Source organism: Malaclemys terrapin, chromosome 6 (genome assembly GCF_027887155.1).
Source record: "Malaclemys terrapin pileata isolate rMalTer1 chromosome 6, rMalTer1.hap1, whole genome shotgun sequence".
In the NCBI taxonomy this organism is placed as follows: domain Eukaryota; kingdom Metazoa; phylum Chordata; order Testudines; family Emydidae; genus Malaclemys; species Malaclemys terrapin.
This window is the reverse complement of record NC_071510.1, coordinates 117,061,634-117,087,715: the sequence shown is the minus strand read 5'-3', so window position 1 is coordinate 117,087,715 and position 26,082 is coordinate 117,061,634. Positions and strand designations below refer to the sequence as shown.

The 26,082-nt window shown below is 40.0% G+C and overlaps 1 protein-coding gene across 1 annotated transcript in view; it reads left to right on the top strand.

Moving 5' to 3' along the window:
* The first annotated feature begins 2,467 nt into the window (after nt 1–2,467).
* The window catches only part of DCC (DCC netrin 1 receptor), a 943,937-nt gene continuing 920,322 nt past the window's right edge, over nt 2,468–26,082 (top strand). Inside the window, exon 1 of the mRNA XM_054032598.1 lies at nt 2,468–2,558. Within this exon, the coding sequence (XP_053888573.1) occupies nt 2,468–2,558 (91 nt within the window). The remainder of the gene's footprint in view (nt 2,559–26,082) is intronic.

Sequence of the window (26,082 nt, the reverse complement as noted above, 5' to 3'; positions counted from 1 at the left end):
GATAGGAAAAAGAAAAAAATAAGTGGAGAAGGAAAAGGATGCATGGGAGTGGGGATGACAGGGGCGGTGATACAGTTTCACGTTCCAGAGGATATTCGGCATTTAGCCAGAGCCCGGTGGTGATGTCAACTGGGTCCCTCTCTCTAGCCTGGTCTAGTCAGAACATCTCTCAGGATCAGGATGTTGAAGGTACAGGAGTGTCATGCCGCATCCCAGGGAGATAGTTGGTGGTGGTAGGGGGCAGCCATGATTCCCCTTCTTTCAGTCAGCCAGTGTTGCAGTAGCCAGTTTTCCCTCCCAAAATTTCTTTTTGAGGACCCTAAAAGGGAGTGATGGGGCAGACTAGCCCATCTTATTAGTCAATCCTCCAATTAGGCCTAATTCCTGAGACACAAATTTTGGCCCCACATTACTTTTGGTTACCAAGTGTGGTTTTAGCACAGTTCTTGAAATATAGTTGTGGGCCTTTTTGTTTGGACTAATTTATGGCATGTCTACACTACAGCGCTACATCGACACACATGCACCAATGCAACTGCGCTGCTGTAGTGCGTCTGGTGAAAACGTGCTATGCCAACGGGAGAGCGCTCTCCTGGTGGCATAATTACTCCACCTCGGCAAGAAGTGGAAGCGATGTTGGTGGGAAAGCATCTCCTGCCGACATAGCGCTAGTGTGGACCGTGCAAAAGTTAGATTGACTTAAGCACTAGTATAGACCTGTCCCTAGTCTTTTTGTTTTCTTTTTGCACCTTTTCCCATCAACATTTATTATTACATGTGATTGGAGCATTTTCTAAACTTTTATTCACTTTTTTACAATTGAGCTTACAATTAGGGTAAGTTTCTAGGCTCAATTACTACAACATCCCTTTTTCCTTAGTGTGTGAAAGGACAGAACCATGAGCAATACCAGTAGAAGGAGGGCAGAATAGCTCAGTGAGTTGAGCATTGGCCTGATAAAACCCAGGGTTGTGAGTTCAATCCTTGAGGAGGCCATTTAAGGATCTGGGGAAAAAATCTGTCTGAGGATTGGTCCTGCTTTAAGCAGGTGGTTGGACTAGATGACCTCCTGAGGTCCCTTCCAACCCTGATATTCTATAATTCTACTGGAAGCCTAGAGATGCTGGGAACTAGAGTGAACAAATTAGTTATTTGACCCATTCTATATGTCAGGGTGAATATTGCAAAATAAAAAGAATATGGTGAGGACAGTGTTGCCATCTCTTGTGATTTTATCATAAGTCTCCTCATATTTGGTGTTTACCTTAAAATCTAGCTCCCAAAGTCATGTTGTTTTGTAGAAATCTCAGCTTTCATTTTAAAAAGTAAGTTTCTTGTCCTCACAGTAGCTATGGAAATGTGGACCCTAAAATTTCAAACTTCAGAAGATAAATGAAAATAACTCACATTTTTTAAAAAATCCTATCCTTTTTAAAGACAAGTTTATACTGTAATTATCTGGGGTCTGACTCCTGGTTTTTGAATGCTTGGCGTTGGCAGTACCGTGAGATGGAAAAATCAAGGCTGATCCGCTTTAAAAAGCAGCATGCTTTTGTTAATGGTTTAAACTCCTGTCACTGCAGACCAGACTCCTAGGAGCAGATGAAACAAACCAATCAACCCCCATGCAAACCAAAACCGGGGAGCTTCACACTGACAGGAGGTGAGCTAGCTACATAAGCAGGGACATGCACATTATTAAATAGCTCCATTGAGGAAAAGTTACTTCCCACGCTTTACCTACAGAGGGCATCCCAGCTCATTCATATGTAGACTCAGTGAATGCAGCTGCTGGAAGCAGCAGGGCTCAGGCTTTTTTTTTTTTTTTTTTTTTTTTCCAGTGGAATCTTTTCTGTGATCCGGTTGGTTTCTCTCCACTCTCCACGTTTTCCCTTCCAGCCCTCCACTTCTTCGGATCAATGGATGTTACAGCTCTAACTCCCATCTCACATACTGCTGGTGGACAGCTCCAGTAACAAGTGAGAGCTTTACATCCCCCTTTTCATTCCCCTTCTTTTTTCCCCCACACCAACATCTGCCAAGAAGGAAGAAAACCACAAGCTTTCCCTTTTGTAGTCTTCTGATTTTTTTTTGATTTTTTTATAAATACATATATATTTTGTACTTTGCCCAGCTGTGGAAATGGAGCAACCCCCAATCTTTTGAGGCACCCTGGTTCGCTTTTTTGCAGTATTTTTCCATGTATGGTTTTCCAGCAGTGGGAGCACTGTTCCCCACCTTTCCCCCTTTTCCTTGAGTTAGTTTCCTAACATAATCTGGAGGCTTGGCGACTCTTGGACTGAATATAACTTTTTTCCCTCCACATCCCCTAACTCCCCCTTTGCTGAGCCTTGTCAGTGGGGACTGGAGAAAAAAAAAAAAACAGAAGAGGAGGAGGCAGAAGGGGCTGTGTGTGTGATTGTTGCTGGTGCTCAGGACCCAAATCTCTGTAGGTGTGTGTTGAAATATGGAGAATAGTCTTGCATGTGTTTGGGTACCAAAGCTGGCTTTTCTACTCTTCGGATTTTCTCTGATCAGCCTGAATCTTCAAGTCACTGGTAAGTGATTGCTGCCTTATTTGTCTTTTGCACTGCATGGAGAAGGGTGAATTTTGCAAAACCCTAAGGAATGTGCCTATCCCTTATGTGTTATCAGACTTTCCCCCCCTCTTTTGATTTTGTTGTTGTTGTGGATCGGTGTAGGCTTTTGCAGGTAGTTGACATAGATTGGGAAAGGAGTGAGACGAAATCTGGTTTAGAAGCATTCTGAGCAGCCTTTGAAAAAGGGAAACCAACTGAAAGGAAAGAAACCCATAAAAATAAAGGAGAAATGTGGAAGGAGGTGGTGATAGCATATGTGTGTGTATATACACTGGTTTGTATTCTCTTTTGCACCTGACCACTGTTGCAATTGGATTTATTTGCCTGTGGCTTTTTTTTTTGGATCTTCGGACTGAGATGGGAATCTATAGATTTATTTATATTTTTCAGATGGCAGAGGAAGGGTAAAGGATGAAAAGCAAAATATTAGTTTGCAAGATGGAAAATGTAGTTATTTGCAGAGCGGCTCCAAACTCCATTTGATTGATATTCTTTGGGGCTGCCTCTCTCTCTTTGCACTTGGCAGGCACATTTTCTGATTAAAAATGGCAAAGCTGGTTTGTGTATTGAATTAGGATAGAGAAGGAAAGAGGGGGTATTGATACTGTGATGCTCGGGAGCTGTCCGTGTTGGAGGCAGAGAAAAGCTGGAAATTAGAGATTTAAAAATAAATCAATCAGGAATTGGAGTATTACTGAGAAGTGTTAAGAACTAAGAAAGTGCAGCTTCAATTTGTAGGTGACTGTGTGTGTGTTTGTCTGTGTGTGTGTTTGTGTGTGTGTGTGGAGAATGTATGTGGGAAAATATTATTCTCCAGTGATCATTTTTTCTCCAGAAGAAAATGAGCTGTGTTTCATTAGGAGCAATCTTAGAAAGAGAGAGGCATGAAAAGCAAAATAAAATAAAATAAACACACACAAATTGCTTCCACACCAGCTGCTGCTGAACAATAGAAACCGATAACACCCCCCCTCCATACACACACACACACACACACACAGGCACACACACACACACACACACACGCCACTAAAGCAGCTTTTTTTTGTGATGGAGAAAGTGCTGCATATGAAAGCCTTTGCAAAAAAAGATCTTTACCCTAGACTAGTATCATTCAGAATATCAGCTGTATGCAAATAGAAATGCCTTAAATTGTTCCTATAGATGATGCTTCCTTTAAATATATATATATAATATATGTATATATGTATGTTTGGCTTGTTTTGGAGAGCTAGTAAGTGAATTGGGAAGATGCTTCTGTTAAATACAAGAAGGTTCATTGTGTGTGTCTGTGTCCCTCAGCAATGTCCTCTGCGATTACTTGCATGGAAGGTGGGACTTGGGCAATCAGAGCAGGATAATAGGTGTCTCTCTTGAATTTCCACCTTAAAGGCTAGTAGATGGGAGACATATCAGTGATCCTCCTTCTGGAACGATGATTGACTTGCAGACTTCTTGCGGGCATATGGCGAGTTGGGGTCGTGTGTGCGTGCAAGAGAGAGGAAGGGAGTGAAGATACACACTGCCTTAATGATGTGGGGGGGACGACAGAAATGATGTCTGATATTACGCAGAAAACTCATTACAGGAGCAGGTTTTTTCCTAGCTGTATAATTTTTTTTTGGTACATTTTGGTTGTGCATTTCACTCTCTATGTATAATGTGTATTTATTGCACTGCTTTTTGGAGGCATGCATCTCTGTGTTGGACCAAGTTCCCTAATCTGTCCTTTGCAAGCTAGAATTGTGCAAAGTTTTCCCTATGGTTAGCCTCCAGATCCTTCCTGAGATTGTTGTTTTGAGCCCCCTTTTCACAATCTCTTGATTCAGCTGACAAAATAAAAGAAAAGAAATCCTGCGTCTTTAAGGAAATGTTGTTCTAGTGGCTTTGGCCTCTGCTCATTAATCTCTGAGTTTCCACTACTCTTCTTAGTAGCTATTTTCTCTGTTCAGAAACCTAGCAGGGGACTGATAGCGAAGAAAGCATAATTCACTCTATGAAAGGACCAGTAGGAGGTGCCCTTAATAAGGCCAAGTAGCTGGTTTGCTGTTTGGCAAAATTCCCATTCGGCAGGGCATTTAAAGACTTTGTTGACTAGTAACAAAGGGCTTATAGAGATGCAACACAATGGGACTGTGTCCTTTCACACTTTCTAACTAAACCCCAAAGCTGGTTTGGAGATGTAAGAATTTGTTAAAAACTTTAATAACAAAGAGCAGCGTTGCACAGTGTCAACATATGAGGAGGAATATGCCACTTTTGTGCCTGAATGAAGTCATTCAAGTCCTTTCCATTCACACTTCCATTGTCTGTAAGATGCAAAACGTTATGTGATAGGCGATCAAAAGTAAAATCCAAGACAGAAAGGTTCTTTTCCCTGCACAAAATATGAATGCACAGAGGCATATGTTACTGAACAAGAATTGATGGGCAATGTTCACTGTTTTGGAAAAAGAACAGGAAAAGACATGATTAATTAGAATCAGATCTCTGACTATTTAGCACTTAATACTGGAAAGTAATCACATACGTGATACTATATAGTTTGCTTGCCGCTCATAATTAAGTAAATGCAAACTACTCTTTTGTCTGGAAGGGGAAACAAAAATCAACATGATTATTTATTACTTTACTCCCACATCTGGGTATGCTGTTTAGCATGGTACAACATGTCAGAACCTTGCGGTGCTTGGGCAAAATGGCAATCCCTTTCTCTGTGAGTGGTGCAGTATAAATCGACAGTGACTTGTCACAACGTCCATTTCACACGCAGCAGAGTTGCCCTCTGTGTTATGATGCGTGGGTTATACGAGTGTGTTAGGTTAGGCTTAGGGCATTTGGTTACAAAGTCTTAAAAGTTGTGATGGTTATGACTGAGGGCAAGCATTTCAGTCTATATATTTGCAGCTTCGTCTTTTTATAATTACTTGATTTATGTGTAAACAAATACTATTTGCCTTCTTGTGGCACCTTAGAGACTAACAAATTTATTAGAGCATAAGCTTTCGTGGACTACAGCCCACTTCTTCGGATAGTCCACGAAAGCTTATGCTCTAATAAATTTGTTAGTCTCTAAGGTGCCACAAGTACTCCTGTTTTTCTTTTTGCGGATATAGACTAACACGGCTGTTACTCTGAAACCTGTCATATTTGCCTTCTGTTTCTCTTTTTACTTCCTTTCCCCCCATCCCAGTTTGTGCAGAATTAAGGCCAAATCCTGCTCTTACTTACACGTGAGTAAATCTGGACTAATTCTTTCAATGGAGTGTCTCCAGATTTGAAGTCAGAATTTCATCCTCCGTTTATTTCTCATTCCTGAATTCCCCTCCAACGTACTTCCCAGCACATAACACAGCACCAGCTGTCTATTCTGGAATCCAAGCCATGACAGTGCCACCACAATATAGACAGCCATACTATTCAGACTTAAACCAAGTCTTCTGGAGTGAGTAACTCCAAATACCCACTTGAGGTCCATGTGGAGTTTTGTCTGAGTAAGACCTGCATAATTGGGTCATCAGTCTCAGACAGGAGCTAGTATACTGACAGTGTAGTCTGAATTTCCCCGTGGGTCCTTTATCTGTAACTGACCCCTCCCTCTGCCACCACACCAGCATCTTTTCCCTCTGCTAGGGGAAAATCTAGTTTTGTATCACCAGTCCTGCCTCATGAAGTGATCAGCATTAGATTTGTGCAGTGTGCACGTGATATGTCACTGTATTCTCTTTGGCTTCACTTTGCAATATTGCTTATCACTTGGGTTGTGCTTTTACCTAGTCTCCAAGATATGTATAGGCACGTGCGTGTATTCTTTATGCTGCCCAGTTTGGTTTCTTATAGCGCATAAGTGGCATTTCAGGAATTCCCTCAATGATATGCTGCCTTTAATAAAATGTTTTCTCTTTGATGATCTTTCAGAGTAACTCCTCACAGTCTCACAACGCACTTACTTTCATCCACACCTACTTTAGAGACCCACCATTGAAGCTCTGGCTCTTATTTTCTGCCTAGTAAAAAAGAAGTTATAAAATCAAAATAGTTTTCTATGTGACTGTTTGTACAGCAAAGGCAGCTACAAGGATACAGTTTCTAAACTGATTTTGCAACTGTACTTCTAATGGAAGAGATCATTGTGGAGGAGATCACTAAAAAAATGTTTACTACCATACTGTAATAAGTTTGTCCCATCGCAGTACTTCACAAACTTGCTAGACCGAGGTGTCCCTGATTTTCTTCTTACACTAGTTGTAAACCAGTGTTACTGTGTTGACTGCAATGGAGTTACTCCTGATTTATGATCATGCAAATAAGTGGAGAATCTGTCTTTTTACACTGGTAACTAAGGGTCAGGTTCTGGTCTTAATTACACCAATGTAAATAGGAATAATTTTATTTACATCAGCAGAGTAACTCCATATTTACAAGAGCAAAACTTGTAGGAGAATTTGACCCTCAAATGCAGATTATATTTCCCTGTTTATAACTTCATTTCTGATTGAAATGCAGAATTGTTATAGACGGATCCAATGCAGACAATCTCTTTGTTGTAATATAAATAGAAGTAAATTTCTGAAAATGTTGGCTTTGCCTGTGTAAAATGAATAATGACAACATTCCACAGAGGCCTTCAAGACTAATTATCTAAAGACAGAATTTCACATGGTTTTGTCAAAATAATCCCTAGGGTGAATTATTGACTTACATTTTATATCTCTAGTACAATCCAAGGTAAACATATGAGGCCTAATTCTGATTTCAGCTATACCATAATTATACTAATGTATCTTCACTGACTTGAGTGGAGTTGCTCCTGATTTGAACCACTGTGAGATCGGCATATGTAGGGTTCCATCTTGCAAGTTGTTGAATGCCTTTTACATTCATTGAGTCAGCACCCGACAGAAAGCATGTCACCTCTCTGAAGTCTGGGCTCTACACTTTCAAAAAATTGGGTAAATTATTGACTTTATCATTTTGGGAAGCTTTGCACACCCCAAATTCAGATTTGCACAAGCAACCTCTTTGATTTGCATATGCATACATGAGATTCTGGGTGCACAAAAATTAGGTGTCATTATCCCTACTTCTCAAGCCCAGGGGACAGAATGTTAGTGCAAATTTAAAGACTGAGTTGAGGCCATACTGTTATGTTGATTTTAGCAGCAGAATCATTGTACTATATTGTACCAGACCTCCTGTCAAATATTAAAGATTTCCTTCTCAAATGTTATGAGCATTTGTGGGGATTTCCCAAGTTGCGACTGGTTTTGATCCTCATGAAATAACCATTAGTGCGTTCATTGGATATGCACCCACTCTCTTCCTTTCTTTCCATAAAGTTTGCTGTCTTTTTAAGCACTCTTTCTGATGATAAGCAACTGTAATTGCTAACTAATGCTCAGAATGCTTGATGCTTGTGTATCCTAGTTTAATGTTGGTAGAATGTCTTTGTCTCAAACATTAAAGAGATTCTGGCCTTAGAGTCTATGAATTGCTTTAATATCTGCTCCATCCTCTCTTGAGGTTTTATATGCTGAACTTCCAGGAAGTTGGACTTATTGAAATAAATACTTCCCAATATCCTCTACTATGATCTTACAACTGGAAGCTGGGGAGAAGGGTACAATAATCACACAGGAACACACTTCAAAATGTCATAATCACTAAAATACCTGATTTATGCTCTCAATTTCCCAGACAATTAAAAGTAACCAGTAACAAATGAATACAATCAGGAATGTAATTGTTTTTAATATGAATACAGAAGAAGATTACTTGTCATCTAGGATTTCTGGTCATGAATTATAGAAGATGTCCAAAGTCCAAGGTACCCTGCAAGCAGAAAATATAGACTACACAGTGCAGTTGCTGCTGTCAGGTGTAATAATATACCCTGTAGAATAAATAGGAGATCACTCTGAATTGTCAGGCTATAATTCTACCATTGGGTTCTGGAGATTAGTTGAACTGAAGGTAAAACTCATCTGACCAGAAGAGCCCTAAAATGGAAATATAGTCTCAATTCATTTTTAATTTTTTTTTTACATAATACATGGTTCCATAGTCCTGTACACACCTGCCAATACCTGAAGGGTTCAGATACTATAGTGGTATGATTTATGTGTAGATATGGATGGGATGGATGGGTAGCTAATTTCTATGCTTCCAGATAGTACTTCCTTGCTGCTTTTCTCTCCTCCTCCTCTTCCTCAAACTACATTAGCTCCCATTGTTGCTTCCTGTTCCCCAAACTTCTTGATGTCTTCTGTTACAGCCATCCTTCCAACTCTGGGTTAATCTCCACCAGAGTAGTTTTGCCCACTGCTCCACTAGCTTTCGTTACACCACCACCACAGTGGCTATTTGATGGAATGGATGGATGGATTAAAGTGATTTTCTTAGACAAAAGACCAAGGAGAACAGAGAGAAACTGTGGCATGGTAAATTGGTTTGAGGCTAATTTTGCGCTCCCTACCTGGTGTTTTGATACAATAGAGGACAATACATTCTTTAAGAAAAAAATACTGGTACATTGGCTTTGTCTCCTTTCCCTGATTGGTTATGGATATGAGAGCTGAGTCTTAAATCTCCAACGGAAAATGCTTAGGGCCAAATCCTGGCTTGGGTTGTTCATGTCTAAAAAGCTGCAGCCAACAGGGGAACACTGAATCACAATTTATCTGTCCAATTCTATGCCCAATTCTGGTTTCCCACCAAACCTACAGATAATTAGATTAAGAAATTCATCCATTTTAATGCCAGAAGGGACCTTTAGGTAATTTAGTCTGATCTTCTGTATAACACGGGACATAGTATTTCACCCAGTTACACCTGTACTGAGTCCAGTAACTTGCCTGATTAAAGCATCTCTTCCAAAAAGGCATCCAGTCTTGATCTGAAAACCTCAAGAGATGGAGAATCCACCACTTGGTAGTTTGTTCCAATGGTTATTCACCCTCACTAGTGATTTTTTTTTTGGTCTTATATTTAATATGAATTTTGACTCTATCTCCACCCATTGGTTCTTGTTACATCTTTCTCTGCTGAATTAAAGAGCCCTTGGTATGTTCTTCGTCTGACACCATGATAAGTCATCTCTTGATGTTCTTTTGGGTAAGCTAAACAAATTGACCATAGAGGCACTGATAGTCTGTGTATGCAGCCTCACCTGTCCCATTCCATGTCATTTATGCTGCTACTGTCAGGAATATTCTGTGTGAGACAAGGGAGGGTGACCATGAGAGCAGCCAATAATTAGCCCCATAAATATTCTTTCAGGGGCTCAGTCCAACATTTTCCTATTGACATTGTTGTTTTCGTCTTTGAATATATTTTAAGGTGTAAGATAAAAGAAAAGTATCTGAAAGCCAAAAATGGTTCAGCAAATCTCAGGAATCTCTCTGCTAGGGATGTCTGAAGGCCCATGACTATATTAACTATCTGACTGACAGCTAAACTGGTAGGCATTTCCACCTGGCTATACAGCTCTAGAAAGCAGTAATTACAGGAGATGTTGCAGTCCAGGGCAAGGTCGATTGATATAATTATATAAAGCATTTCTTTCTAAGGGAAGGATTTCCAAAAGCATTGTAATTTTTTTTTTAAGTTGCTTCCTTATGAGTTGAACAGACTTCTAAGGAAGTAGTGGGGTACTTGCAGGATACCTGCAGGCATACCAAGTGGAGTTAGGTACTTTAGTCCCCAGCCATGCCTACTTAAAAGGGCTCATTTGGTGCTCAATTCACATGCTGACCTCCTTCTTCTTTGAGGTTCTCTCTGATCCTTTCCCTCTTGCTAGCTGAAGACTAAAAAGCATTTAAAAACTACTCTTTGGGGGTTCTATCTAGAATATCCACCCTTTCCCTCTCTATTACATGGGGAGGGGGGGAGTATTTTAAAGAACTCTGTTGGGCCTCAGTCTACATACTCTTCTTTTTCTCTTTGCCCTTTGCTACCTCTCTAATGCTCAGGGGAAAATGGCACTTAAAAATGCCCCCTCAGCTTTTCCCCTCCTTCCCTCTCTCAGCTTCTCCGAAGCTGATGACACACAACAGACCATCTTCAGAATGATATCCTGATGCAGTGACCTGGTTCTGAACTTTACCTTTGTATTACTCAAGCACTGTGGGCTCTTGTACAGGTTGAGGTTTTGTTTGACATTGTCTTGGTGGCAGGTGTTTTTGTAAAGCTCCTGATGGACAGCTAGAAAGCTCAGGTTTTTTTAATAGCATTTTTTTTTATTATGAGTCTCGTGGAGAAATGTTTGTGTGAGCTCGCCAAGGAAACCCTTGGGCTTCGTAGTGTGTGTGAAAGTAGGTTGGAATTATATGACATTTCTCAGTAGTTTGTTTGCTGGGATGTGTGGGGGTTTTCCCCCTGATTCATCAAATTTTGTAAATTTCATAGTCATTTGTAAATTTCACAGTATCTTTCACACAGTATTCCTGTTATCCAAAGTAAAAATCAGTTTATACCGGCTCACCTCCTTTTGTATACTGTGTATGCTTCTGAAACAACACTTGGGGAAGGAGACTTCCCTAACTCCCCATCCCTTATTCACCGCAGAGTCACCTCTTTTGCTTTAAGAATGAAACCTCCAACACAGTTCTCTGCTCACAAGATTGAAAAGCTTCAGCTGAATCAGTGAAGAACATTTTGTTATACACCTGAAAGTATTTCAAGGCCTTAGATTTAGACTTCATTTTAGAAAAAGGAGGTTGGGGAAATTTTTGGTGAAAGAAAACTTTTTTTGGATAAATTAAACATTTGAATGTAGTGTTGGAAACTCAAAATGAACATGATTGTCATATCACATAAGAATATCAGTGTGAAACTGGCTAGTTTCACTTCTGTTTCTAATCAGTCTCAATTTCCTACTTAGGATGAGTGAAATGTAAAATTGACACTATGATCTATGTAGCATTTTGCAATAATTGAAAGATGTCATTTTGTGGCCACCTACAAATGAGAATTTCCTTGCCTGCTACAGGAACAAGTATAAGGCAGCTGCTATTTTATAGTTCAAAAATACCCCTCAACTGGCCCAAATGTGGGAAGCAATATTTGACAGAGTTACAAATGAAGGAGACCAAAAATCATTCATGTGAGAAACTTTAAAGTGCTGTAGGAGTCATCCCATTAGTGCAAATTATTCCTTCTATAAAACACAATTTCATGATTCTTTCTGATGTAAATAACTTTTGGGAATAAAAGAGAAGGGGGGACCAAATTTTGGAACTAAAACAAGTGATTCCCATGGAATGATAGGTACATTTCAGAGGTATCTTCAGTTCTGATGCAGAATGTTACATTCTGACTCCCTATGCATTCTCTTTCTCTCTCTCATCAGGACTCTACATTTGTTCTTTCTTTGGTTTTCCTTAATCTGAAATAGAGATGATGTAGGCTGAAAAGCAGGGCCGGCTTTAAGCTGATTCGGCCAATTCCCCGGAATGGGGCCCCGTGCCTAAGAGGGCCCCGCAACGTCCGGGGCTGCTGGCGGAGCGGGGGGAGAAGGGGGGAAAAGAAAAGCCGTGTCCTGTTTCTCCCTCCTCCCTCCAGCGCTTGCGCCACCATACAGGTGATCAGCGCAAGCCTGGGAGGGAGGGGCGAGGAGGAGGAATGCGGCGTGCTTGGGGAAGAGGCGGGGCCAGCGTGGGGATTTGGGGAGGGATCCAATGGGGCAGGGAGAGGGCGGAGTCGGGGCGGGAGGGGAGCGCGAGACAATTTGTGTCCCGGCGTGGGGCCCTGCACCTGTTGAAAAGTGTTGGGGAACGTGACATAAACAAAACAGCTGTACTTCCACACTGTACCAGCAGCTTTCCTAAGCTCTAAGTATTAAAGAGTAAATTACATTTAAAAAAAAAGAAATCTGTCCATGTTAATGACCTAGAGGTTATAATGACAGAGAAAATGATTCACTTAATATCTGGGGCCAGATACACGTCTGATGTAAATGTTCATTGACATAAATGGAGTTACACCAATTTAGACCAGCTAATTTTTGTTTGAACAATAACCTTTTAATGCAATTTGCTGATGATGATTTTGCATGTTCCACATCATAACAAAGATATTAACTCTTTCTTCACAACCACAGTAGACTAATTAGGCTTTGCTAAACCATCTGTATTGATATTAAAAGTCTTATTAACATCACTGCTGAGGCTATTCTAGCATCAGTAACACAATCAGGTTTTCATCTTTGTGCAGGGAATTTGTTAGGACCTGGTATTCTATTATTAAAGTATTAGTTATATCTTGATTTGGGCATAATTGAATTGTATCATATTAATAAAACACAATTAAAATCAATGGCATATGATACCGCTGTGAGGATGTGGGCACTTGTGGTTGTTTATAATGCTCTACCAACAGGTCACATGAAACAAAAGCACGGATAGTTTTAAAATGAGCAAATTTTCCAGTACTGATGGGTTTTTTTTCCTGCTTAAATGTGTATGCTGACAAAGAGCCACCCAATCCCTTGGCACAGTTGCCTTGTTTTGGATTGTCTTTGTGAATCAAGAGTGAAATATTTTTAATCTCTAACAGTCAGTGAAATAATGCTGGGCTTTATACTCTTTCTCAAGCTTAAGCTTCATTTAATGCAAATTCTCAAAGTATTGCAAAGTGAGGCCATGAATTGAGAATGACTAGGCAGATTCCAATGTGCGGTGAGCCTTGTCTGTTAAACATGCAGCGCTTTAGCCACATTGTCCAGCTATTTTTATCATCAGCTCTCATAGTAGATCTTTAGAATGGGAGATGCAGCCATTAAACATAGCTATAAAACTAGCCAGCATCACAAAGTGCATTGAAACTGTGAGTCTTGGGATAATAAGTTCAAATCCTAACAGAAAAACTGGAGTGGAATCTGAAATAGAAGGATCATAGTGGTGTGCTCCCAGGTCTGTGCTGCGCCGGTGATATTGTTCTTATTGATGAAATCCAACATTGTCCCTCAGGGAAGTAAAAAGAGAGCTATAGATTCTTTGCTGGTTATTTCATTCACTACTCATCAGAGGTGGACACCAATGAGCACTGGTGGCACAGAGGCCTCCGGCTGTAACAGTAGTGCAAAGGAAAGATACTGCAGTGAAAATGCAGGATAAACAAGATTATCTGTCACTATGAGCTACGAGACTTAGAGAGCTGTAATGCTGGGAGTCTGTTATAGCAAAAGCCTGGTCAATGTTGTACCATTAATTATTTTTAAAGCAGTACTCCTCACTGTTTTTAATGGGAAATGCTGCTTAAAAATCGAGAGTGATTTGGTCCCATATTACTAAAGAATTCTCAGCCTGTGGATAAGTGGAACTACCTCATGCAATTCAAATGGCCTTTACATTTGATGGGTATTCAGTGTATTTTCTTGTTCACGTTGCGAAAGTCTGCCTCTGTAAACGAATTCTGTGTGTGATCATTAATATGCCAACTAACTGATAGGCACTATTTAGTTTTGATTATTACTAACATCTTCTCTCTTGTCAAAAATTGCAGTGGATTACTTTGTGCTGTGCTCTGTACAATGCCCTATATCAGTATATTCCTGTCTGATATGCAAATGTGATGTGTCAGAAGTAAGTAAACCTTTTATGCGGGCTTGGCCAGGGTCACTGCTTGACTGAGAAACTTCCAAAGAACACCCAGTTGCTGTGAGAAGAGAGGCTGATGTTTCAGTTGGTGGCATTTTTCTCAAAGATAAAACTGAATCAATGCTGCAGGTCATAGAGACATAAAGGTTAAGGTCAGAAGGAACCACCAAGTCATCTAGTATCACAGCACGCCAACACCATCAGGCATCCACACACTAAACCCAACAACCAAAATTTGATCAAAATGTCATAGCCCTGAGGAAACGAAACTATTATGAGCCACAAGCAGAGAATAGGAGGGACCAAGGGGCACTAGTGCCCAAAACCCTGCAACAGCAGGGAATTAAGTGAGATGTACCCAGATGATTCTGGAAAGTGACCCACATGATCCTGGCATGATCCCACAGTGGGCCACAGTGTTTCTGGAAATACTCATATTTTTGGCTGAAATGTAAAACCAAAATCCTAACCACTTGTGGTTTATTAATGATTCCATGTCTCTTTTCATGATTAGGGGTGTTACTACTTGTGTCTTGGCAAAATTCCAACTTGGTTAATTGCATTCTGCTTCCCTAATTTTCCCTTTCGTTTTTTCAATCAGATAAATTATTTTTCACTTCCTTTCCTAATATGCTGTGCAGTGGACTGTTACATTTCTCCTACCTTCCACTCCAGAGGCAGCTCCATTTTAGTCGTGGGACAACTCCACTGTGATGTCAGTGGTGAGACTTAATGCTTAATGTTAAGTAAGTGTGAAAATCTTTACAGAATTGGGGATTCAATTGGTAAAACACTTTCCTTTTAGAAGAAAAGTGCTATACAAATGTAATGTGTTACTATTATAAAAGCTAATCCTACTAATACTGGTACAACCCAAATGAACATGTGAGTTAGCTCAACAATAAATAAAACTTAAAAGGTAGTTCCACAAAAGTATAAATAAGGATTTATCCTCTCTTCATTTATCCCCAGCTAGCTGGATTTTGTTACTCATATTACCTGAACATGTGTTGCTTCGCATATAGGAGGAATGTAGCACATAAGAATATTAGTGGATACTTGTCTCCCCAAAAATCCTCGGAATGTGACTTCCATGAGGGAGTAATTGGTCTTTTCAAATTTTGTAAGAATAACAGGTAAACCTTCTCCTGAAGTCATTTGAAGACATCTGTCACAAACTATTACACTGAAGAAAAAAATGTTCTTGCTTTCGGTCCATTGGTCTTTGAATGGTAAGTGGAAAAACACTCCCTTGTAGCTAAAAGCTTTTTTCCCCCTCTCTGTCATCACTCCAGATAATTTTCTTTACATTCTCTGCCCTGGTGAACTGAAGAGCAGATGGAGAACGCCCCTCTGTACTCATATGAGCTATCATAGGTGACTTATCCACATTACCTCTAATGTCACCACTTTCTTCATTACACACCTTCTGGGCAGATGCACAGCAACCCCACACAGAAAATTAATGTCAACATTAAGGCAAAAGGTAAATAAGAAAATCAGGGGCATATGTATCCTGGCTCCATACTCTGTATTGCAGGAATGTCCACATTTTTCCCACAAGAGGGCTTCATTGCCAACTTTCTAGCAACATAAGGGTTACAACTAATGAGGCAGCCCATTCTGCTCTTTTTTGATATTGCAATGTATGGCTTTGTAGGTTTTTTGGTTCTGTTGTATTGTCGTGAACCCAAGCTGCAGGCTCCTTGTGGCAGAAAGTCCACTTGAACAGAGGAGTGGGGAGAGTGAGACAATGGAACATTAAATAAAATATATTTTAAATATAATAGGTGAGAAACATGTTAGTAGATATAGTTAATGAGACTGATCCAAAGCCCACTGAAGTCAATGAAAGACTGATCATTGAGTTCAATGGTCTTTGGATCAGTCCCAGTAACTATAAGTTCTGAACTAAGTGAGCAGATTTCATGTCCTTGGTTTCTTGTGGTTTAATTTGGTGTGTATCTTCAAATATGTAATAAATCTACCTCTAATCTCTGAGGAAGGAAATTGATGGGCTCCTCAATGGTATGAGAGCATCTGGTTCCTTATCCTTCCTGTGGCCTAGTCACTAGAGGGTGACATCATTCAGTTACCATATCACAGGTACTCTGTCTTTTCTCAGCTACAACATCACCGGCTCATTCACCTGCACATCCACCAATGTTATATATGCCATCATATGCCAGCAATGCCCCACTACTATATACATTGGCCAAACTGGACAGTCACTACGCAAGAGGATAAATGGACACAAGTCAGATATCAGGAATGGCAATATACAAAAACCTGTAGGAGAACACTTCAACCTCCCTGGCCACACAATAGCAGATGTAAAGATAGCCATCTTACAGCAAAAAAAACTTCAGGACCAGACTCCAAAGAGAAACTGCTGAGCTCCAGTTCATTTGCAAATTTGACACCATCAGATCAGGATTAAACAAAGACTGTGAATGGCTATCCAACTACAGAATCAGTTTCTCCTCCCTTAGGCCTGGTCCCCACTAACCCCCCACTTCGGACTAAGGTACGCAAATTCAGCTACGTTAATAACGTAGCTGAATTCGAAGTACCTTAGTCCGAACTTACCGTGGGTCCAGACGTGGCAAGGAGGCTCCCCCATCGATGCCGCATACTCCTCTCGCCGAGCTGGAGTACCGGCGTCGACGGCGAGCACTTCCGGGATCGATCCCAGAACATCTATTGCCTGCCGCCGGACCCGGAGGTAAGTGTAGACGTACCCTTGGTGTTCACACCTCAACTGCTAGCAGAGCACCTCACCCTCCCTGATTGAACTAACCTCGTTATCTCCATACTGATTTATACCTGCCTCTGGAGATTTCCATTACTGGCATCTGAAGAAGTGAGGTTCTTACCCATGAAAACTTATGCTCCCAATACTTCTGTTAGTCTTAAAGGTGCCACAGGACCCTCTGTTGTCTTTTCTTAGTGTGCTATGGGTATAAGAAAGAGTCTTCCTTCCCCACTCTTAGTGTTTTAATGTCACAGTAAACACCTAATTGTCTTTGTCACTTTGTGGGACAAATAGACATGTGGATGTCTGCACTCACTCAGATGAAAGGCTCCTTAGCGTACTGCACAGGTAGATACATAGTTGTTGCCCACACTCTAAAATAGTTTCCTGTATTTCAGTTATTATTTGATTAACTTAAAGCCCAAGTAGAATAGTGTCAGACCTGTTCCTCTCTGTTACACTAGTCTGAATCTGGCGTAACTCCACTGACTTCAGTCGCATTATATTAATCAGGTGTTACGCTGATGTAAGTGAGAATCATGGAATCTTGGCAGTAAGTGCTTTAATTTACTGGACAAAAATCATGCTATAATTTGCATCCTTCAGTATGGGCCTGCAAATCCCTCTAGAGTCTGTGGGCTAAATTCTGCCTTCTGTTATATTTAGTGATTTCAGTGGGAGTTGCACATGTGTGAATGAGAGTAAAATATAGCCCTATGTATATTCACTGTTTAACAGAAAGCGAGAGAGTTTGGTAGACTGGTAGTCAGGAAAACAATAGTAGCAACCTAAAATGCTGGAAATGCAATTAACTCTGATAGAAAAATTGCAGATAAACACCACAGTGGTAATTATTTCCCATCTTCTAAAGTGATATGTAACATTTGAGCAAACAAGCTGGAAGGATTTAGCTTTAACAGCAGATTTAGCTATTATTGGTAGGGACAAAATAGCCTTAAAATTATTTGGGTTTCTGAGAACCAGAAATTTGCTGCCAGATTAAGCACACCCTAGCAATCATTTGCCACTGTGTTGTGATGCTATTTTCATAACCTAAAATAATAATGTGCACTGTAAGTCATGTATATAGCAATTTCTCTTCCCATTATAGTATTAGGAAATTTCATATAGTTTTGATCTATAGTGTAAATTAGGCCAATGAAGAGCTGTGGTATGTCTTCATTAAAAGAAGAGACTGTAATAATGAAACCATGTAGTGTAGTGTTGCCGGGTTGTTTTTTTAATTATGAACATGCAGTACTGTTTCCATACTCGTGCTTAAATTGGCATTGAGCAACATATAGTCAATTAACCCATATGTCCACTTTCTCTTAAAGAGATGATGTTCCATTGAAAAAAATATGTATCTGTGATCAGTGCACCATTTGTTAAATAAGCACGTTCTAAATAGAAATTTAGTGACTCCTTCTATCAAGTATAATAGTTAATGCTATTTGGGATCATGGTTTTGAAGAGAATATTTATTTCTATTCTAGCATTTACTAGGTTATATCAAAAGTGAAATTTAATGTAATACAAACTCTCATTACCCTGGATTTTCCCACTTTTGCCTCCAAAAATGACAAACAGGGAATTTAACATAAGGAATGAATGTGCTTGTAACAAATGATTGGAGGTAAATCAAAATTGCTGTGCACTGAAATTTGGTGAACTATGACTTTTAAAGCCTCTGCAAAACCCCAAACTTAACCAAATGTCTTTAGAAGTTTGAAAAAGTTTTATTGACTTCGATTAGGATTAGGATTTGTTTTCCTTTGTTTGAATTTTCTTCCGGGTATCTGCATTTACAGGTGTCAGCAGAAGTTGACTTGCTTATTAGCCATGAAAAAGGCTGTTTTTGTGGTATTCCCTATCCGGCCAAACCCAGGAAACACTGCCAATGTCTTAAGAAAGCCTGTATGCAGTGTCGTTGTAGCTGTGTCAGTCCCAGGTTATTAGAGACACAAGGTGGGTGAGGTAATATCTTTTACTGAACCCAACTTCTTTTGCTGAGAGAGACAAGCTTTTGAGCTTACACGGATCTCTTATATTCTAAGGTTTCCAATGGTTCAGAGGACTTTAAATATATGTAGGAAAATAGTCTGAGATTAGATTCTATAAACCTGATTCTTTTCCCATGGTAGTGTGAATCAGTAGTGACTTAATTGAAGGTGATGGAGTTGCAATAATGCAAAACTGTTATTAGAAGAAAGTTAGGAGCTGCAGGGCTAAATTTTGCATTCAGTTACACTGATGTAAACGCAGTCACTCCAATGTTTTCTGCTTAAGTTGAACACTTAAGAACAGAACCTGTCCCTAAGGCTCTACAGGCTGTCATAGAGACATCAAGCTCTCTCTAGCAAGAATTTATTCCATTTGATTGGATTTGTTTCCAGCTGAGTTTTTCAGGAAACTGGAATAATTTTTATATATCTGTGTTTTGTGAAACAATTGGCTTGATATGTGCAAAGATGGTAAATGTAGAGACGGAGAGGGGAAATATTGATTTGTAATGCATTAAAGTTGAGTTTCCTACATATAATATATTTTTCATGGTTTCGATGGAAATGTTTACCCTGCAAGAATGTTGGGGCAGTTGGATTTCAGTATTTCCCAGTTTGAAATTTGTGATCCTTCATTGAAGTAGGTGTTTAATTTATGTGAGCAAGCTAGTTAAAATTGTATCCGACAGTGAAAATGAAATCAATTTAATATAAAAGTCCCCAAACACTGTACCTTAACTATAAGTGCTATAACCAAGTAACTGCTATTGCAACAGACTTCCATTGTCTTTTTATCTAGGTTTGCACACATGTGGGGACAGAGCATCATAAGCGTTTGGGCCAGATTTTCAAGGGCTCAGCAGTCACTTTTGTGGACAGATTTTTCAAAAAGACTCAGCACCCATTAGCTCTCATTGTGACACTTACAGGCAGTTTTTCCAAAGAGTTCACCCCACCGGGGTCTGATCTCCTTTGAAAATCTGGCCAATTATTTTTTGTGCACGAATGAGTACTGGGCTCTATCAAAAATCTGGCCTATAGTATAAAAGGGATATCATCAACCTGAAAGGGAGTCATTCAAAAATAAAAAGGGGTCTTCCTGCCAGTTTATCTGATGTTACATCTGTATTCTCCTGTTTTAAAAATGTTTCTGTCCTCTGTTGCTCTGTGAAGGACCCAAACTTCTCTCCCTCATAGGGGTGTTGGGAGGATAAATATAGTAAAGATCGTGAGGTGCTCAGATATCAGAGTAATGTACAAAATAAAATCAGCTCCTCCTTTCACTTTTTCCACTATACTATATCATTTCTTTATTTCCCTGCTAACATTCCCCTGAGCTGCTTTCTAATGTTGTGTGAGGAACACAGGACTACATCTGGCTGTGCTGACTTAGGTGTCGGGCTTCATTTGCTGTTGTAGGAAAAAAAAACACAACATCCTGAAAACAGGTCTTGTAATATTAAACAAACCGCCCCCCCCCCCCTCAGTCCATGATCAAATTGAAAGCTTGCTTTATGTTCTGCTCTCTTCAGGACAAATCCAGGGCCTAGGCACAAAGCCTGCATAAACAGCCTTTTTCAAGGGAACCTGAGCACAGAGCTTAGAGCCCAGGAGATGTGGCAGTAGCTGCAAACCCTCTACCGAGTGGGGTTGCTGAACATGTGTAGTGAGGAACTCAGGCCCTGATTCAACAGTCCATCCTTAAGCACGTGCTTAACTTTAGGCATGTATTTAAGACCCTTTGACTTCAAGGAGGCTGAAGCAAGTGCTTAAAGTTAAGCATGTGCTCGAGTGCTTTGTTGGATTCAGATGGGCTTGGGCACATGAGTAAATCTTTTGCTGAATTAGGGCCTGAATGTCTGTCCCACCAATCCTCAACTCTGTGTTGCGCTGCTGTGGAGTGTCTGCAGGAGTACAGTATTACAGCATGCAGGGGACACACGGTCCTGCCGCATGCATGGCTTTTCTGTACTCTGCCAGCAGCTGCTCAATGGAACTGACACATCAGCACTGTGTTTAGTACCTTCTTGGGATTTGGAAGCTCATGTTGAACTCTGCATTTAGCCATGTTTAATGTAACCCACACACCTCCTAGGTGTGGTGCTCTCTCCCATCTAGTGGCACCAAGACCACTTAGAGATTAATGAGTCCACTACAGCCTTAGTTAAGGGCCATGTGGCTTTTAGCTCATGCAGTAGAGGCTCATGCATTTAGTTCCAGAGGTCCTAGGTTTGATCCTGCCTGCCGGCAATCGGGGTTTGTCGGTGTTACATTAGCTTTGATTAATTTGGTGGATAGAATAATTGTTTGGTTATGTTTCTGTTTCTAGGTTAGTCATTACTTTAAAATGAGCCATCATCACCAGTGTAGAGGTACATGAGATCACCCTTTGCCACTGCTCATTTCCCTTCCTCTCATGATCCCTGGGAACAAATGTAGTAGTCTCTTCCTTTACGAAGTCAAAGGGTGGGAAGACTTGAGTCAAATATCTGTTGTGACCAATGGTTTGGAAAGCATTCTCCGATCACTTGATTTGAAGCAATACAGATATTTAGAAACTTACCAAATACAGTCAGAACTCTTTGAAAGCCCTTCGTAAAAGGACATTGTCAAGGTCAGTAAGGCCCTAATTCAGCCTGCTTCGGCGTTCTTTGGGCGAAACTCATCTCTGTGCAGATGGCCAGAGAAGGTCTGTGCACTGGGGCGTAAGTGGGACCTAAGTGGTACTTATGCCTGTGCTTAAAGGGAAACTTCACCTGTTCTAAAAAACAAACAAACAAAAACAAGTAAAACAGCATTTGGGCATTCTTGAGCCACCTTACAATAAAAATAATGCCTAGCTCTTATATAGCACTTTTTGTCAGAAGCTCTCAAAGTGCTTTACAAAGACGGTAAGTATTATTATCCACATTTTACAGCTAGGAAAACTACAAGCGTAACCCACATATCACTCAATGTGGTGCTCTGTCCCCTTCTAGTGGCAGCTGGGCCACCTAGGGAGGTTGATGAGCTTGGTACAGCCTGACAAACCGAACGGTCTCTTCTAGCTCAGGTAGTTGAGACTTATTCTTTAAAACCCAAAGGTCTTGGAGTCAATCCTTGCTACTGTTGACCCACACAGGGGCTCTGCATTACCCAAAATGACAACCCATCTTATTTGTATTAAAGAGGAGTGGCATAACAACAGTAAGATGTTTCAAGCTTCCAAGGATGTTCACTATAAAACAATATTATAGAAAAAACTATGGAAAATACCTTGACAAGAGTCCTTTAAAAATGTGTTGTCTTGTGCCAAAGCATAGTTAAAAATGTGTTGGCCTTTGCACTCTAAGATACCAATTCCTTCTGATCAAAATTATCCCCTCATGCAGTAGATTTACTACAGATTCTACTGTGCTGTTTGTGTAGTAAATTAAATACAGTCAGACCTTGTTAATCCATGTCTCATTTGGTCACCGATGCCTAGATGACCAAAAGCTCCATGTGGTAAACAATGTTAGAGTGTCCCCTGTGCATAAACTGTACCAGTGTCTCGTGTAGCCAAATAGGCATGAAGTTCACATTGATTTAGATTAATCAGGTTTGATGGAAATGTATCAATGGCTTCTCTAGTATACCACTTAATACACAGGAAGATTACAGGTATTCTGATGGTAAGGCCTCTCATTCTGCTGAGTGATTCAGGAAGTTTGATAGTTGAAAGGTCTTTGTTCTGTCTGCCTTTCTGATGAAGGGTATGCACTGATCCAGCTATCATGGCTGACGAGGAACAGGGAATGGGCAGTCATGGGTATTCTTTTCCTATGTAAGTCCAAGAATTTTCCAATAATTTTACCTGGGGAGTTGCAAAAGTAATTCAGTAGTTAGATGGTGCCTTCACTCAGGGCTTCAGCACTTACTCTTGACAGGAACAATCACATTTTCCTCAGCATTGTACCTGTACTAGTCAGGATTCTATGTATCTCCCTTATCAAAGGCTGGAGATAGATTTATTTTCCTCTTTGGTAAGTTACCACCAAACTGAAGCCCATCCTTGAAACTAATGTGCTGAAATCAAGTACTCAAAGAGCTTAACAAGTTTTGGGGAAAATAAATCTACTTCCATTTGCACAAACTACATGTACATTTCATTTTATTAATGTATGTAGCACTTTTTTCTCCAAAACATAAAGTAAAGGTCACAACAATAAGCATTCAATAATAAATATGATTCCTGCTTACTGTAAAACACTTCTTGTTTCACAAATTCATTTTTTTTAAGGCCAGAAGAAACCATTATGGTCATCTAATCTGACCACCTACATACCACAGGCCACACAGAACCTCCCCCAGTAATTCCTGCATCAAGCCCCTAATGTCTGTTTGAGCTACAGCAAATCCTTTTGAAAGACATCCTGTCTTAAGTCTGTGTTACTCCATCATCCTCTCCTTCTACATGTCTCATCTTTATGCCTTGACATAAAACTGAAAGTTCTTTGGAACAGGAATTGTGCATCTTTTTCTTAATGTTTGTACAATGGGGCTCTGATCCATGGATATGGCCTCTTTATGTATGTGCTTTAAAGAAAGTTCTCTACAGAAAGTGTAGCGAGACCATGCTTTCCGTGCAGTTGTTGATTCAGTCTTTTGGTTTTCATGGGAGGCACTGCATGCTGGGTAATGGAAACAACAACAGCGCACAGGACAGGCTTAGTGGCAGCCTACAGCTAGAGGGTAATAGGAAGTTTTGTAAACTCCGTTCTGAATATAGTTTCTTTCATATTAGAGGCTTTATCTTAAGCCTGGTCTGCTCGTCTGTAAGATGCTACAGGGGCTATGATAATGATGATTATTACCATCAACACAAACAAATGGCATAGCAATGGGTGTTCCTGAGGAAGAGAAGATACATCTCCAGGAGAGAGAGCAAAATGTGGTGAGATGGATTTTTAAATTACTAAAGATAAAAAAAAAACTAATAGGACAGAATACCAGACAAAAGCAGCATAGTTCAATGAGTAGGGCACTAAAGTAGGTGTCAAGAGACAGGGAGTCTGTTCCTGGGTCTGCCATTCACTTTATGCTTCACTTTCCTTTGCCTCTGTTTCCTCATCTGTAAAATGGGTATCATGATATTTACAATCCGTTGTAAAGCATCTTGGTATCTACTGATGAAAATTGCTATATAAAAGTTAAATATTATTAAAACAGAGCAGGGAAATTATCTCAGAAGAACTGACATTAGGAGAGATACTAGGGAGTGGTGGTAGAAAAATGAACCTGGGTTAGAAGAAGAAAGAATTGAGCAAACAGGAAATAAATGAAGAAAGCTGGATGCCAGCATGAAATGTAATAGTGAGAGTTTTATAATGAAAGCACTCATAAATAGGAAACAAGCAAGGTGAGAAAAGAGAAGGCGGCTTGAGAAACAAGGCTAAGTCCAAATTAGAGGGCTTGCATGGTCAGGACTACCTGAAATGGCTGATGAGTATGGAAGATAGCACTGTGTAAATGAGTGAGATGAAAGAATGTGTATATTATAGTGTTGCTAGAGCACAAGTGGACTATATATACACATGACCATATAAAATGTATGTATTGAACAAGACAAAATAGCTCATGTCACTCTGTTATTGACAATATTACCTTGCAAAAGAAACTCACAAATTATTAATTATTGTAACATTTTTCAAACCTTTCTATTGCCACTCTTTAAAAGCACCTGACATTTTGTTTAACTGATAGGTAAAGCACTTTCAGTCCTAGCGAATGATATAAAGGGTTCTATATGCATTATAGAACACAATAGAATATATAACAGCTCATTGCTATTATGACACTTACCTTTGCTCGTGAACTGACTTGGATACCTCATTTGTGACTTACACCACTCATGCTAAAGATAAATGTCACAATAGAGATAAGCCATCTGTGAACATGTGTATTTATATTCATAAAAATGGTTAATAGGCCTTTGTGGTAGCTCATATCCACACTGAACATAGTGCTGTATTTTCAAATATTCAGAACTTTATTTTCCCATAAAGAAAGTGCGTCCAGTCCTGAAGCCTTAACGTTCCACCTGTGAATGTTCTCTGCTGTAGATGACACAGAGTTCCCCTCTGCTACAGCACAGGCTCCAGTACTTGACCCTGAAAACTATTCATGCAGGTAGTTCTCACTCACATTACATTGAAGTCAGTGGGTTTATTCTGGTGAAGAAATATTGGCAAAGTTTGGCCTATACTCTTACTGAGGGCTTTTTACTTGCAAAGTTTGACTTCTACCTTTTTTTCCTAGTTGTCACCCAGTGGAAAATAAATTATCAGAACTTTTTTAAAGTGTAATTTTTTTCAAGCACCGATAACTACGAACTGGTGGAAGGGATTTTACTCCAACTTTGCTTAGAAAAAACAGTCATCTTAGGAAGAAGAGAAAATATGAAATGCTTCAGATAGAGGTTTATTATGGAAATTGTTTTACAGCTTTAACTGTATGTATCAAGGGCTGCCAGTGAATGTTGGTGATGGGAAAATTAGGAAATGTGTTTATGTTAAGATTCCAAAATAATGCCTAACAGATGTTTATCCAAACCTCTGGTGCCTAAGTCAATGTCAAGGGCCAACTAAACAGTGAAAAGTTATACATTTATGACATTGAAGACCATCAGCCCCATAGGAGAAAAGAGAAGTCGGAGTGTGAATTAATGATCGATTCCTTGTTCCATTTGAATCAAAGAAAACGCCAGAATGATTGATACACATCCACAGTACTCAGTATAGGGGAGTGCCAGATTTTGCAATAGAAAATTGGGACATCTTTCCTAGTAATGTTATCATTCGCAGTTAGCGATGGGAAGGTGTGCAAGGTAGAACAGCAAAGCAGGATTTTGGCGCTGTGCAGGTGATTTCTTTGTTGTGTAGTGGAAAGACAGCAGCATACATCGTGTATAGTATCAGATAGTGGGCCAGATTCAGCAAATTTGTCAAAGGAAGGTGTAAATAACTTTCATGGAAGGAGATTTATCCTAGGAGAGGGCTGGCTGTATTGGTAGACACTGTTTCAGCCTTCCCCCAGGGTCTCTGATACGGGGTCTATTCTCAGCAGAGTTTTTTCGGCACTTTGTCAGCAGAGTTACAGAACCAGTG